The following is a 16178-nucleotide window of genomic DNA, read 5'->3' as shown; positions in this document are numbered from 1 at the left end:
CCTCTTCCGTTGCTTCATTAAGGCACATAGTTCCACTACCAAAAAGTCTGTGGCAGATGTAACAGAAGATGCATTTTTTGGCGACCTAGTTAATATGACATATCAAATCTGTTGCAGCAAAAACCTCTGAGTTTGTGGCACCTTAAGTACCCATAATTTTATTATGGAAGTACCAAACTTTGCTTTGCTTTGCCTATATACTTTGTGGTATTAAATTTATTCCCTTATTCCTGTGACTGAACTCCATTGGTTTTTAAGCATTATATGCAAGAAGCTCTATAAAAACACTCCACATTGAAAAATTTACCCAGGAAATTTGGTGAAGGTCATTCCACAATTCAAATGTCTATGATGCTATGAGACTTCACTTATTGTCTAAACATCTAACGGGAATAGGAGCCTTGTTCCTCGCAAAACAGTAGGGACACATATTCTTGGGCCATATCTCAGGCTCTAGAAGGGCTAGAGACCATGGGGGGTGGGATGCTTAGAATAGAATAGCTAATTGTCCAAATAGTCATTGGGTAGCATGTCATGAATCTATGTAAAACCAGCCCAGACAGGTAATATTGCAACTGGGGGTGGTTCTCCAGATTTAGTTTTGGAGATACACAGGGAGGTGCAATGAGTAGAGGCACTGACCCATTCCCAGTTCTAGCGGAGGCTACCATTTCACCAACTGAGTCTACTGCTGCATCTTTCCTTGGGATTGTATGACTGCATGCTCCTCAGAGGAAACAACAAGACGTTACTGCCAAGGATTCTACACTAACCTTCTTTCCAACGTATTGGTTTCTGTATGTAAGGAAAGTATTCAGCCATGCAGCCCCTACTCTGTGTAGGCCTAAGGGACAGTTTTATGATGTGGGTGTGGTAGCTTAGTGGTTAAGACACTAGTTCTGATGATCAGAAGTTCAGAAGGTTGGCAGTTCAAGGCCTGAGTTCTGCATGATGGGGTGAGCTCCTATCACTAGTTCCAGCTTCTGCCAACCTAGCAGTTCAAAAGCATACAAATGAAAGTAGATAAATAGGTACCACTTTGGTGGGAAGGTAACAGTGTTTGGTGCAGTCATGCTGGCCACACAACCACCAGAGCAGTCCTTGGACAATGCTGGCTCTTTGACTTAGTAATGGAGATGAGCACACCCCTCCCCCCACCATCAGTTTTGACTAGACATTCATGTAAAGGCACTACCTTTACCTTTTGCTTTTAAAACTGTTTAAATAGAGAGCCTCTCTGTTATAGAATTATAGAATCAAAGGGTTGGAAGGAACCCAAGGGCCATGTAGTCTTGTCACAACTAAAACACTTTCAAAAGATGGCTGTCCAGCTTCCATTTAAAGATGGAGAGTTTGTCACCCTCTAAGGCAGTGTATTCCACTGTTGAACAGCTCTTACCACCACAAAGCCTTGCTAATTTTTAGGTGGAATCTCTTCTCTTACAAACTGAATCCATTGTTTCATGTTATGGTCCCTCGAGGAGCAGAAAACAAGCCTGCTCTATATTCTGCATGTCATCCCTTCACACATTTAAAGATGGATGTCATATCACCTCTGGGGCTTCTCTTCTCCAAGTTAATCATACACAGCTCCCTAAGTTGTTCTTCATAGGGTTTGGTTTCCAGACCTTTTACCATTTTGGTCACACTCCAGGGAAAAGGTCCATTATTTATTATTATTATTCAGATATGATCTAGGGCTGCATCTCCAATGCAGAATTAATGCAGTTTGATACCACTTTAACTGTCTTGGCTCAATGCTATGGAATTCTGGGAATGGTGGTTTTGTGAGATATTTAGCCTTCTCTATTGAAGAGCTCTAGTGGCACAATAAACTACAAATCCCAGGATTTCACAGGATGGTGCCATGGCAGTTAAAGCGGTGTAAAACTTTATTATTTCTGCAGTGTGACAGCAGCCTAGAACAGCATTTTGCAAGCTGGTATCCTTTAGAAATGTTGGACTCTAGGCTTCTGGTGGGTAATCCCCTTTTCAGGAATGACTTGCTTAATTCACCAGTTTCATATTACAGCTAGGTCCTTGCTCTTCCACACAAAGTTTATCCGTCACACCATTTAACCAATAACTTTCTCTTTCTGTTAGAGCTATAAGCTAAAAATCTGGTTCATAACATCAAAACGAAACAATCCTCCACAGAATAGTATTAAGAAGTTAGCGCAGGTGCATGAGTGTTTTGCTCCCAGCCAATATGCCTTTACAATTCCCAAGTTCTCCAAATGTCTTTCTTAATAGAGAATTTTAAATGTCACCAAACTAGGCCAATTGACTAATCTGCTGGGAAAACAGAAAGTGGCTTGTGTTTGAAGGTCAATATAGCAACTTCCTGCTTTCCTTCAAATTTGCTAGCAAAAAAAAAAGAAAGAAAGAAAATGGAGGTGTACAGTCATGGAATCAATCTTTGAAGGAGACGACCACACTTTAGAATAAGTGACTAGTGGCATTAAACTTGAAGCAGGACACAAGCTAGTTTAAATGACAATTTTTTTTTTTTTACAGAGGAAGCTTGTCTAGGAATGCAAATTAGAGGACGAAGTTCAAAACCAGGTAGATTTGGATAGTGGGGGAGATACTAAAGCAAAGTAGAATACAAACAGTTCCACCTCACCTATTTATATGTAGCTGGAGTGGAAATTGTACATTTAATAAAGTGCTGCGTACACATCCTAGTGTGGGCTACTCAGTGTGCTTAGCTGCATCAATAATTGGTGGTAGGACTTGCATGAGCAAGTGGTAGTCTCTTATTATCAGAGGTAGTCTCTTACTATCACATACCTATTACTATTAGAGGTAGTCTCTAACTATCACTTACCTGCTGAAGCAAGTTGATGGCTATGACTACTATTTATCCAATAAACCTGCATATATGAAGCCATTCCTAGTATATATGCATACAATTTAATTGGGTACCCTGTCTACAAGGGTAAGTGTGTGTGTGTGTGTGTGTGTGTGTGTGTGAAAACCCTTTAAGTTATAGATGCAGCCTGCTGTAGTGTGGCATTCAGAAATGGCTCCCCTCTTGCCAATAGGAGAAGGCATGGACTTCTTGCAGCACTTAGAAAGGTTATTTCTTTAGATGACAACTCTCAGAGTCCTCCAGCCAGCATGGTGATTGACAAAAGTCATTGGCTGTGTTAGTTGGAAACTTACCTGCTGAAGCAAGTTGATGGCTATGACTACTATTTATCCAATAAACCTGCATATATGAAGCCATTCCTAGTATATATGCATACAATTTAATTGGGTACCCTGTCTACAAGGGTAAGTGTGTGTGTGTGTGTGTGTGTGTGTGTGTGTGTGAAAACCCTTTAAGTTATAGATGCAGCCTGCTGTAGTGTGGCATTCAGAAATGGCTCCCCTCTTGCCAATAGGAGAAGGCATGGACTTCTTGCAGCACTTAGAAAGGTTATTTCTTTAGATGACAACTCTCAGAGTCCTCCAGCCAGCATGGTGATTGACAAAAGTCATTGGCTGTGTTAGTTGGAAAATTTTGGAAGCTGTAGTCCAAAAAATAGCTTTTCTGAGCTCTGGTTATTTCCTACTAGGGCCTTCATTGTGCCTATTGGAGGTGGGATTAGGGAATATTTTTATGCAGCAAGTTGATTTGGTTCAGTTGTACTGCAAGTCAAGCCCTATCCTGGGAGTCAATTGTCTATGAGGGCTGGTTTCTGGATGGCAGGGCATTAGAGCAGAACTTTCCCTCTTGACGCCTACACATAGATGTCAAAGAGATGTAGTGTACCATATTTTCTTCAGAACATTTCATTGCTGGAAGAGAAGGCACTGGTTAAATCTACGGGTTAAATCTACAAGGTTAAATAGGAAGAGATCCTCTTTACTTCCTAGTGGACTACTCTCAAAAGAGATTTGGGGATGTTGCTTCAAGATACACCCAATTTGAGTAGATTCCCAGAACTCAGGGCCCAGATCTTCTCTAGTCCTCTGTTTGGAAAATCTCACAATGAGGGTTCAGCCTTAAAATATATATATTTGCAAATCAGATGAATAAACTCAACTGGGGTGGGTGGGTTATGGGCAAGGGCTTGCAGGATCTGGGCAAGGCAGTAGAAAATAGAGATTCTTGGAGATGTCTCATCCACAAGATCGCCATGAGTTGGAACCGACTCAAGGGCTGCTAACAACAACAAATAGCTTCATTCCTTAATATGATGACACAACTCAGTTTTACAGGGTAATCCTATGCATGTTTACTTAAAAACCAATCCTATTAAGTACACTGGGATTTATTCCTATCTAAGCATAAATAAAATTGTAGCCTCTCTATACTAAAAGCAAACAGAACATTTATTGTATGTCATACAACATATTTCCCCCAAAACAGCAAACTAGATGAATATATTTATTCTTTTTTGACATATTTGTTTTGTTACAGAGCTTTTTGAAAGACTTACTACAGAAAGCAAACAAGCAGATTGAGGATTCAAAGCTGTCAGAATATACAGACATCATGGTAAGAACAGTAGTAACAGTTTCATTCGGGAAATTTAGTTCATCCAGTTTCCGTGCGAATACACTCACAGAGAAGCTAAAACACTCTTTCCCATTACCATATTTTGATCCCTCACACTCTGCTCTGAATTATGCATCAGAAGCTTCACACGCACTGAACACCAAAAGAGGAACTCTGATGTCCAAGTGAACAAAGTTTTGACTGGGAGAAATCTAGCAGGTACTCCTGTAGTGAAGCCTTCATTCATTTCCCTAGAACTTGTGCAAGTTGCCATACATGGAAGGCTGTTTCACAGCAGTGGTACTGGCAGATTGAAACTGCTTTCAACAATGGCTTGCAATGCAGGCACCCAAAATGGAAGTAGTAACCAACTTGATTCACTGGCACTGTCCCAATTAAATTTTGACACAGCTGGCTAGAGTATTATTTTTACAAAATTACAATTCTGTCCTAATGATGTGGAAATTTGGCTCTTGTGAATAATCATATGGATTGGTTGGTGGCGAGAAAGTGTAAACAGCCAGTATAATAGTCATCCTGGGAGAAAGGGGGGATATAAATTCAATCAATCAATAAAGCAATCAGTCAGTCAGTCAATCATATTTTGCCTGATTTTGGTTCCAACATTAATGCATTATTTATGTGATTCTTATCCTGCCTTTATATTGCTTATTGACTATATTGACATGTACTTAAGACAGGCCACAATTAATAAATAGCTGATGAATTTATTATGGTTCCCACATTGATGCATTATTTATGCGATTCTTATCCATCTTTTTTATTGCTTATTGAATATATTACATGTACTTAAGACAGCCCACAATTAATAAATAAATGATAAACAAGGTGGATTGTTAAAAATAACAACAGTGGATTTAGGGCACTCTTCTTTGAATGAAATGATATTGGATCAATGTGAAGCTTCCATGTACAGAAGTGAGAGAGGCATTGACTCCATCTAATCTTCCTGCGCTGCTTCTCATACTTTTCTGGAGGATCTCTTAGTCTTCCACTGTAGATTATAAACGGCGAGGGGCAAGTGAGACACAAGAGCACCCTGTTCCATAAGCAGAACTCAGGGACCCATATAGTATAAAGAGCTATGAAAGCAGGTATGAGAAATGCATACATTGTAGTAGGAAAAGAATCTTGTCTTTAAAGATGAGTGTTGGGGTGAGAACATTTTCAGTGTCCACCTAAAAGCAAGGAACTGAAGGGCCAGGTATCCATGTCTGGAAGTCTAATTCAGGATTATCATGGATTGGTGTCCCCTGATAAGACAAATCAACAACAGTTTTAGGGAAAATTTTCATTTTCTCATTGTGTAGAAAATAGTCACACAACAACCTCTCCTCTCATTAATCCCATAACAATCTTTCAGCTTAAGATGTTTGATGAAAACAACGATGGAAAACTGGAACTAACTGAAATGGCCAGGTATGTACAGTTATAGAGGAAAAACTGGAGACTAGCAATAAGCACCAAATGAAAGAAAAAGTAACTTCAGAATGTTGAGAAGCAGTTTGAATTGTCAAAGCCCAAATAAAATGATGATGATGATGATCATCATCATCATCATCATCATCATCAAAACTTTATGTTCAATAGAACTCTGTTCTTATAGAAAGAAAAAGCCAAGGTACAAGCAGTGGGTGTGGACTGCAAAATTCAAAGAGGACAAACAGCCATATTGAAAGCCCTGCCAGGCTTAGGTTGGTAGGACTTTCCCTCCACTGGACCGACACTGGATTTTTTAAAAACACGTTTCCCTCTCATTGCAAGTAATGGGAGGCGAGTTATAGAAATGAGTTTCATGAGTAGTATAAATTTCCCCTGTATTGGGTGGCAGGTGGGGAATCAAACCTGGGTGGGTGTACATTGGGAGCCTGTCCTAAGTGGCCCATGCCCTGTATCCCATCCGTTTTCTATTTTCCAAAATCAGTGTTCCCATGCTGGGAGGATATGAGCAGCAAATGTTTCAATGGGCACAGGGGGAGGCATCCGGGATAGCTTCTCTGACAGTGGGGCCATCACTCTCTGTCCTTGAAGGAGATCAAAATTATTATTTGGCCTCTAAGATGACCTCCCACGTGCCACAGAGATTTCATCCTAAAAAACATTTGAACAAGAGGTATGCACAAAGGGAGTTGCTCACAAATAATGTTACATCCCAAAGGCATTGAGATTTTGCAACTTGTTTTATTGAACTGTTTCTCAGCCTCTTCTGTTGGCAGGTTAAACTTTTTTTTATATTCAAATAGCTTTTTATCTTTTTAATTTTGATCTTATCCTTTCAAATATAGGTTTGCATTGTTTAATACTGTGAATAATTTAATTGCATAGTAATCTTCACTTTTTGTACATTTTTAGTTTTTAAATTGTAAGCCATCTTATATTATAAGCTACATAATAATAATAATAATAATTCTGTGAAGTCAATATTTACTACTTACTACAGCTGTTCAGTAATTGTTTTGAATTATCTGTGTGTTTTTCCCCAAGATTGCTCCCAGTGCAGGAGAATTTTCTCATTAAATTTCAGGTATGCAACATCACATTCTAAGTATGAAATTATATGTACTGTATATATATTATATACACACCTATCAATATCCCATCCACTATTATTCTAATACTTTCTTTTTCTTTTGACTGTTAGGGTGTCAAAATGTGTGCAAAAGAGTTTAATAAAGCATTTGATACATTTGATTCAGTAAGTAGTCTATTTTTTGAAATTTAAACTCCCAGTGAATTAACCATTCTTATTGTACATGCTCTGCCAGGTGGAATAATTCAACTGCTCATGTCATCTTATTTGTTTGTTTTCAGGATGGAAATGGCTACATAGATGAAAATGAATTAGATGCTTTACTGAAAGATCTCTGTGAAAAGAACAAAACGGTAATTCTAATGGCTTTCATTTTCATTAGAAGAACATTTAAACAGTATTTAAAGCTTTACCCCTCCCCAACGACCAAGACAATGAACACTGCAGGCTTTATAATCCAATAAATTTAGATTTCCAAATACAATAGAGTGCATTCATATGTGCAGAATCAGATAGCAGTCATTGACACTATTGCTACATTGCTGTTCCTCTCAGCTCCCCCTCCCCCCCCCTCCCCGTGGTTATTTTATCTTATTTCTTTGGATTGTGTTTTTGTGATGCTGTTTTTGAAAGGTCCAATGATGTACATTGTCTTTAGTTAATCTTCTCCCCAAACACTTGGTTCCATCCCTTTGAAGCAGTCTGGGGGATATAGCAATAGACAATGCTCACTGGAAATGGCAGAAACTATAGCTTAAAATATCTGGAAGATACCAAGGTTGGTGAATGCTGTCTTAGAGCCAGAGCTTGGGGAAAAAATAATTGCAACTCCCACAATCCCCCAACCAGTATGGCCATGCTGGGTGGGGGTTTGAGTAAGCTATAGTACAAAGGGAGGGAAAGAGTAGTATTTCCAAACTCTGCTTAGACTATTTGAAGTGTGTAACATTAACAGCACATCCCACAAGAAATCTTAACAGTGTAGTAGCAATAAAATGGTAGTAGGACATTATTCAGTGCTGGAATCCTTCATGACTTTCTTTTAAGGTCAACAGCACACACTCTGTATAGTTTGGTCTCTTCCAACCCAATGCCTTCTTAATATTTTGGATTTCAACACTCAGCATTCCTGCCCATTGCCTATGGTAGAATGGGATTATGGGAGTTGAAATCTAGACACCTGCAGGGCATAAAGCTGGGCAAGGCTGCTCTGATGTGACATCCCCCTGCTATTGGTGTGGATTAAGATTGACTATCTCAACCATACGGACCAGTGCATTCTTTTTACCTTGACTATCACTTGCTTTGAAAGGGTAAACACTAATTGTGTGTCAAAAGTGAAACTTGACAGGCCCAATGTCAGTGACAGAGAAATGTCCAACATTCACAAAAATATTTTCACTTAGCAGTTGCAATAGTTATACCTGGTAGGAAAGGGAAAATCATATTTTTTTCACATATCAAGTATCAGTTCGAGTGCTGGGGGATGTTATATTCTCACGATATGGCAATCAGAAGAGCCTTTGCTGAGCAGTTAATTTCTAGGTTCAAATTCCAAATACGGCTTGTTTGCAACCCTGGAAGAGGGCTTCTGATCATAGAATACAGTGAGTTAAATTAACTACAGGTGTGATTCAGTGTAAATCAGATTTCCTTATACCACAGTTTACTTTGGCCAGGGATGTGTAACTTGTGGCATTCCAGATACTGTGGGACTGCAGTTCTCATCAGCCTTAGCCAGCACAGGAATAGTGAGGGCTTTTCAGAGTAGCAGTCTGAAAACATCTGAAAATCCACAGTTACCCACTATGGTTTTTAGACTATGATCTTGTGAATCAGGCCTGATTTTATACAGTATGCATGTGTACACTGGCAATGACTAGTTTGTAATGTGTAAGTAAAAGAAGTGGGGTGGGGGGTGGGGGTGAAATTTGGATTGCAATTCCAGAAGGCATAGAACAAGGCCTTTAGCCTTTTGCATCCTATTGCAGTTTTGATCTTAGCTGCTCCCTCTCCAGGCCTTTTAAACTACACAGTTATAGTGAAATGATTCTTCTTTAACTGCTGTAGCAACAGCTTGTTATTGTTCGGCATTTTAAACTGACTCCAACCTCCCAGGCTGGAGCCCAGACGCAGGATAGAGGTGGGGATTAGTGCTCATTAAATCGCCACTGAACCATTAGCCACCATCAGCCTGGGTCCAAGGTGGATCCCAGTGGCACTCCACCAGCACTTTTTAGAAGTCGGACCCGGGCTGATGGCGGTTTGGCGGCAATTTAGTGAGTGATAATCCCCACCTGCATCCTGGCTTCAGCCCGGGAGGCTGGAGCCAGTTTAAAATGCTGAGTGATAAGCTCCATAGACTAAGACTCTTGAGACCAGGGCTCAATTCCTCGCTTCGTGACCTTGGACAAATCACATGCTCTCAGCCTCAGAGGAAGGCAATGGCAAACATTTTCTGAATGAATCTTGCCAAGCATGATAGGGTCGCCATAAGTTGGAAATGACTTGAAGGCATACAACAATAACAACAACAAACAAGACACTAGTGTTCTCTGGCTGAGAATTCTATAAATTGCTCCCTAAACTACAAATCCCAAGATTCCATAGGATGGAACCATTACACTTTAAAAGTGGAACTGTAGTGCTATCATTATATAGTATGAAAGCTATTCAGAATTTGAGTGCAAAAGTTAATCATATTCAGTGTTTTTATCTTTCAAACTGTATTTTTATTCTTTTAATAAATAATCTATTTTACTATTGTAACAATTTAATTCTGTGTTAATGTATCGCTTTTTTTGTTTTGATTGTATTGTTTTTTAATATTGTGAAGCCACTCTGAGTTCCAGTTCTGGGAAAAGAGCAGGATACACATAAATATAATAATAATAACAACAGTAGTGCTACATTACAGAATGCAAGAGTCCTTTTCATGAGTATTTAAAGCAGATGCCCTAAAGCTAAACAATTCTCCTCTACAGAGTACTATCAGTTTATGCATTTAGGCTAACAGTGAAACTGGAATCCTGACCAAAATATTCTTCCCCAACAAAATAATGATTTTTTAAAAAATCAATGAAACTTTATTAGAGTTGACAAATCTCAGGTCCTAGTTCCAGATCTCCCATTGTCATGGGTCATCTCCAGATAGGAGACAAGGGTGCAAATTCTTCAGGTTTGGTGTGTACCTCTCTGGGCAAGAGCGAAAGTACAGCAGTGGCTTGCTATACTTTCCAAGGCTTAATTGATTTGTTGCTGCAACTTTCAAAGACTCTCTAAGGATTTATGTATTTACCTAGCTGGCTGCCTCGTCCCCTCCTAGTCATGATGGTGGAAACTCTGCTCTACTCTGCTCTGTTTCTACTTTATGGCCAGATGCAGGTTATTTTTTGTTGTTATGTGCCTTCAAGTCATTTTGGACTTATGGCTACCCTAAGGTGAACCTATCATGGGATTTTCTTGGCAAGATTTGTTCAGTGAAGGTTTGCCCTTGCCTTCCCCTGAGGCTGAGACCATGTGACTTGCCCAAAGTTACCCAGAAACAAGTAGGCTAGATTAAATGTTTCTCATCCCATCTCCCCAAATTAATGAAAGGGAATAATCCACTTCCCTTTGATTTGGGAATAACCTCTTAGCTAAGATTTCTGCTTTAATTTCCAAACAGAAAAATATGGTGTGTGCATGTGTTTGTGTTTGATGGACGAGCTATGAGTAACTGCGATTAGTAATCATAATGCTTAATGACAACACCAAGGATTGTACCTAGGTTTCAGATTTTCATCTGTAAAGTTCAAGGCCTGGAACAATCCTGAATTGGTAACTCTAATTAATTCAGCATTTTCTCTTTTTCTAAAAAAACAGGTATTAGACATGAACAACATTGAAACATACAAGAAGAACATTATGGCCTTGTCTGATGGGGGAAAGCTTTACCGAACAGAACTTGCTCTTATTCTTTGTGCTGGGGAAAACTAGAGCTCTTTGATCACTTCCACTTAACTAGTGACGTAATATATCTTTTAAAAAAAAATAACTGTGCACTATAAGGGAGTAGGCTTTACTTTCTTTTATACCTTGTAAATTTAAAACTGCATATAGATAATTAGCCAATATACATGGCACATTCTTTTCAGCTTGTTTCTATACTGTTTGTAATGTACAGTTTTTGTAACTATAAGATTGATAAAGAGGATGTCTCTGTTTGGGCCAGTCTGTTGATTCATTTACAAACAAAATTACACCCTAATATGCTCATTGTTTCCATAGCATATGTTTGGGGCTTGTTCTATCCTTTGACACTTGCTGTTGCAGCAATAATGATCTCTATGAATTAAATGCTCCTTCTGACCACGATGGAGAGAATAATAGGTCTGGAATCAATTACTTATTTTTTTCTGATTGTAACAGAGCTTGACAGAGAGCAAATTGTTGTAAGGATCATTCACAGCAGTTTGCTTTTCTTTTGCATAAGAAAAGGATGGCCAAACTATGGCCTACACTCCAAACTGTAGTGCTGTCTGCTGGTCCAGTCAGTGAACTACAGGAAAATCAACCCCAAAACAGAGAAGGTGCATAGGTATTATTAGGAGCACTGGGGTGGCACATATTGATTGTTACTCGACCTGCAACGTGCTTGTCAAAAAGCCTGGTTTTTCCATATTAAACTATTTGAAACTCATAAATTTTCTATAAATAAAGTCTGTTACTTGTAAACCGTGCTAAGCACAGAGCTTGGGAAAGCTTCTTCTTTGGACTCCCAGAAGCCGCCAACCAGCATTTTGGGAGTTGGAGTCAAAAAGATAACTATCCCCAGCTCATGCTAGATGTATGGTTTCAACTAAAGGGGAGAGGTATAGGTTTCTGGCATGCAAGCATTGACAGCAGAGAATTTAGCAGTGCTATAGTTTAGCAGTGTTAATTCCCACCAGATTATTAAATTCACAGCTATCCACTTTCCCTTAATTCACACAGCAAAGTCAAAGGTCCCTCAGGATACGGAGGCACCAAACTTTATGAGAAGCCTTTAAGCTGCCTTGGTAGCCCAGCAGGCACAACTGTGTCTTTTACTGGATAAACTGCAGTTGGTAAACAAAGGGTACAATAAAATAAAAACAGGCATAATTACTGAAACACAAATGGACCTCATACTGTACTTTACCTTTTGCTTTAAGGAATGCTGCTGTGTCAGAGAATATGACAATCCATTTTCTAAAACTATTTCCACACTTGGCAGATTATGACTCTCGCAAACTGCTGATTTTACATCATTCTGTGTAATCTATAATTAAATTTAATATACGAAGACTTCTGGCGTCTAGTTTCTGTATTTCCTATGTTCTTTTCTTTATCTGATAATTTTTTTAAAAAAAGATTTAATTCATAAGTGATGTATAACACATTTGCCCAGTTTAGTTAGGCCACAATCTAATTTAGTGGGGACATGTGAGACTTGGGACACATGGAGCCCCCAGAGCCATATTTTGTGGTCTGCAAAGGTCTAAGACAGCATTGTAGCAAAACTTTCTATTTCTTTGTGGGGGGAAAACAACAACCTGGAACAGCCACTCATGTTCATCCAAGCAGCCCACAGTTTTTCTGAAATTAATGACATATATTCAACACAACTACAATGCAGCCATATATACCTTGAGTGGGAGTTGGTGGCAACAAGCACAGCAAAACTTAATATGATCAGGCAGCATATCCCATGTCATTATTTTCAACAGAAAATGTTTGTGCCCACTGACTACAGATGGAGCTACAATGGCTGATATCCAATGTATATCACCCTAAAGGGGATGATTAAGTGCCTTCTGTAAGATTTTTTTGGGATACATGAACAATTTTGTGAGCATGAAAAATTGCTAGTACAGAGTCTGCATTGCATCCAGTCATTTATTAGTTTAAAAAGTGGAACTAATTTTAGAAAATAGCATTGGGGGAGTGGTTCTCAATGGGATTCAGTTCTTTTTTCAGTATGTTCTATTAAGCCAGTATGATTTCTCTACAGATGAAGATCTATCCCTAATTTAGACTAGTGTAAGAGGGGCACCAAAATGTGCATGTCAGTGGAAAGATCTCAACCTAAAGTTACATTTTCTTGTGAACAGGCCCAAGCTAATTTTAAAAATACCTACAAATACAATTATTTTATATAAAATAAAAGTGCTGATTTTATGTTACATGAAGGTTCAAAATCATTTCACAAAAACAGAAATGGTCTCCAACAAGCAAGTGCCTTGTTTTTCATTTCTGAAATTTGTACTAATTTAAGCATCTCTGTTGGTGAGCAAGGGCTTAACACATTAAGAGGCTTAGCTAGGTCAGATGTCCCCATTTTGACAGTTCTACAAGTATTATAATCTAATTCTTCACCTTCTCACTCACCTCTAATTTCTCCATGCAATGTAAAACATTCTGTATTAAAAAAAGAAAACAGAGATCTGAATTTTTGCCTAGAGCCATAATTAAGAATTATAAAATGATTAAAACCTAGCTTGTCAATGAAACCACTTGATGTGTCTTTTCATATGTAAGTGGAAAGGGAAAACCTTCACTTGTGAATGTTTGTGATGCTAGATGCCTGATTGGTAGTTTGATCTACTGTGCAGAGGATGATTTGTGCTTCATAGTTTCACGAAAATATCAACATTGTCCAGATGCTGCTATATTACTGAGGAAGCTGATAATTTGGAACTTATGTCATCCAAGACACCACAATTATTGAGGAAATATTAAACTGGGACATTCGTACATGGCTCCCTCAAAAGGCAACCAGAAGAATGGTTGTTTATGAATATGTGCTATATCTGAAGCTAGCTACATTTCTAAATATGTAATAAAGCAATGTTATTTTGGTGGCTAATTAGGGTTGCCAGGTTTCCAAATGAGAGAGATGTAAGGCAGACCTATATAAGGCCTGCATCAAATCTCATGTCAAGAGGGCCTCTTGTGAAGACATCCAAGCTCCTGTGAAATGTCAAATCTCATAGGAAACCCCAACCCCCTGGAAATATTGTGGTGATTGGCCAGCAGCTACCACATGGAATGAAATTTTACTGCTATCGGGTTAAGGATATTGCTTGGCTTGGAGTGGAAAGAGTAGACACTAGCCATTCTTGCAACAGAGCACACACATGCCTGAATTTTTGTTGTATCATTTGAGGGCAGTGTGTTCATGTGATATCTGAAAATACAAGATTTTTGGCATCTTGCTTAATGTGTAGGACAAGCATTCTGGGCCTTAAATAAGATACATGTCTTACAATAAGGGGTACCAAGCAACCTTAGTAGCAACTCAGTTTAAAGCAGTAAACACACTTATTAGGAGGTAAGCCCCTTTCAACAAAGTAGGACTTGCTGCTGAGTAAACATCTAGTATGTTTCAGTGGTTTGGCTATTGGACTACAACTCTGGAGACCAGAGTTCAAATCCATGCTCAGACATGGAAACCCATTGGGTGACCTTGGGCAAGTCACACTCTCTCAGCCTCACAAGAAGGCAAATGCAAAACTCTTTCTGACAAATCTTGCCAAGAAAACCCCATAATGGGATCGCTTAAGGGATGCCATAAATTGAAATTACTTGAAAACACACAATGGCAGCAACAACAAACTTCCACAAGGATGCACTTTCAAGATCCTTCAGATGATGACTAAGGCCTCCCTTTTTTCCTAGGTTGAAATCCTTACAATGACTGAAATTTGTGATTCAAAGAGAACCTTTTGATTAACTCTGCATCCCTTCCTGGTATTTTCAACTTTTGATGTTAAGATGCACATTCCCAAAGTCTTCTAAAAACAGTGTCTAAGAGGAAAGTTGTATTAGGCTCATGCCTGGTCCTGGGTAATACAAATACTATATTCTTGCAAAGATTGGAAATGTTTTTTGTTACACTATAAGAATATAGTGACCACAATTTTTGGACGTTCTAGTCCAAAAAAGTAACTTTTCTAAGCTCTGTTCTCTGGTATTTAGGCTTGAGGAAACCTCTATGTGAGATCCAGAAAAGTCACTATAAGAGTAGGGAGTGCTAGTCTAGATGGAATAAAAGTCTGTGGCAGCTTCACTTGTTCACATGATGAGTAGAATTGCTTAATGTATTAGTGTTTAATATTGCAAGAGGACAAGTGCGCAATGCAAGCTTGCAGCTGTCTGGTAAATTACGTAAGACATCAACAAGAGACTGGAGTTTTACATATGTTGATGTCATTAGAGGAAGCTCATCTCTCCCCCCCCACTTGTGCTATTAGAAAATTACATTCATCATCACAAACATTTAGCAATGCAGGCTGGCATCCATATTCATATTGATCAAGCCTATCAGTCCTAGCTAATTCTATTTTTCTAGAAGAAGACATCCATAATTAAGCACCTAAATATAAGTGCCCCAATTTTCAGAGCTGCCATGTGACTACAAATCCCAGTGGTAACTAATGGTGCAACCAGTACTGTGAATCTTTGGAAATGAGGCCAAGACAGATCAAATATTACAGTGTACAGTTAAACTGCAAGGGCTCAAATTATGTGACACTTAAGTAGTAACCCATGATAGGAAAGCAGGAATCCACACATCAAGAACACAACAGTCTAGAGAATGAAGACACAGGTGAAACACACTTTATCCACTGAAACAAAGGCAATTCATGCAGTAACATGAGAAGGCAGATTTTTGGCTCTTGACAAAAGAAAAGTCCTATATTTATTCACATGGGGCAAAATACAAAAACTGCTGTTGAAGATACCAGAGTGTAGAAGGGCAGGCAAGAGCAGAGAAAGGCTGCTGCCACACTGCAGAAATAAAGCAGTTTGACATGTCATGGCTTCATCTTGGCTTTCAGAAAGATTTCTGGTTTGATCTATTCAATGACTAAGATTCACCTTAGGGTCACCATAAGTCAGAAAAAACTTAAAGGCACGACAACCGGTGTTAAATAGTTTAATATGCTTTGAGACTTTATTTTTACAATTTTAAATGATCTTAAACTGTTAATTTGGTTTTATTGTATGCTGTCCTGAGATCCTCAGATACAGAAATCGATAGAAATATTTTTAAAATAAAAAATATAATATATGCATTGCTCCATGTTGTTCATTAGAATGTGACCTCAGGACTAAGACAGGCCTATTAAAACA

General features: G+C 38.8%; 1 protein-coding gene across 1 annotated transcript in view; it reads left to right on the top strand.

The window, feature by feature from the left end:
• Nucleotides 1-13502, top strand: part of CALB1 (calbindin 1) — a 34994-nt gene extending 21492 nt beyond the window's left edge. Inside the window, exons 6-11 of the mRNA XM_089517592.1 lie at nt 4412-4489; nt 5874-5929; nt 6995-7034; nt 7152-7205; nt 7322-7393; nt 10905-13502. Of these exons, the coding sequence (XP_089373718.1) occupies nt 4412-4489; nt 5874-5929; nt 6995-7034; nt 7152-7205; nt 7322-7393; nt 10905-11018 (414 nt within the window). The 3' untranslated portion in view covers nt 11019-13502. The remainder of the gene's footprint in view (nt 1-4411; nt 4490-5873; nt 5930-6994; nt 7035-7151; nt 7206-7321; nt 7394-10904) is intronic.
• Nucleotides 13503-16178: the final 2676 nt, after the last annotated feature.

The sequence above is a fragment of the Sceloporus occidentalis genome, unplaced genomic scaffold, assembly GCF_023333645.1.
Source record: "Sceloporus occidentalis isolate IW3139 unplaced genomic scaffold, rSceOcc1.0.p SCAF_3, whole genome shotgun sequence".
Classification (NCBI taxonomy): domain Eukaryota; kingdom Metazoa; phylum Chordata; class Lepidosauria; order Squamata; family Phrynosomatidae; genus Sceloporus; species Sceloporus occidentalis.
This window is presented reverse-complemented; position numbering and strand designations above follow the sequence as displayed.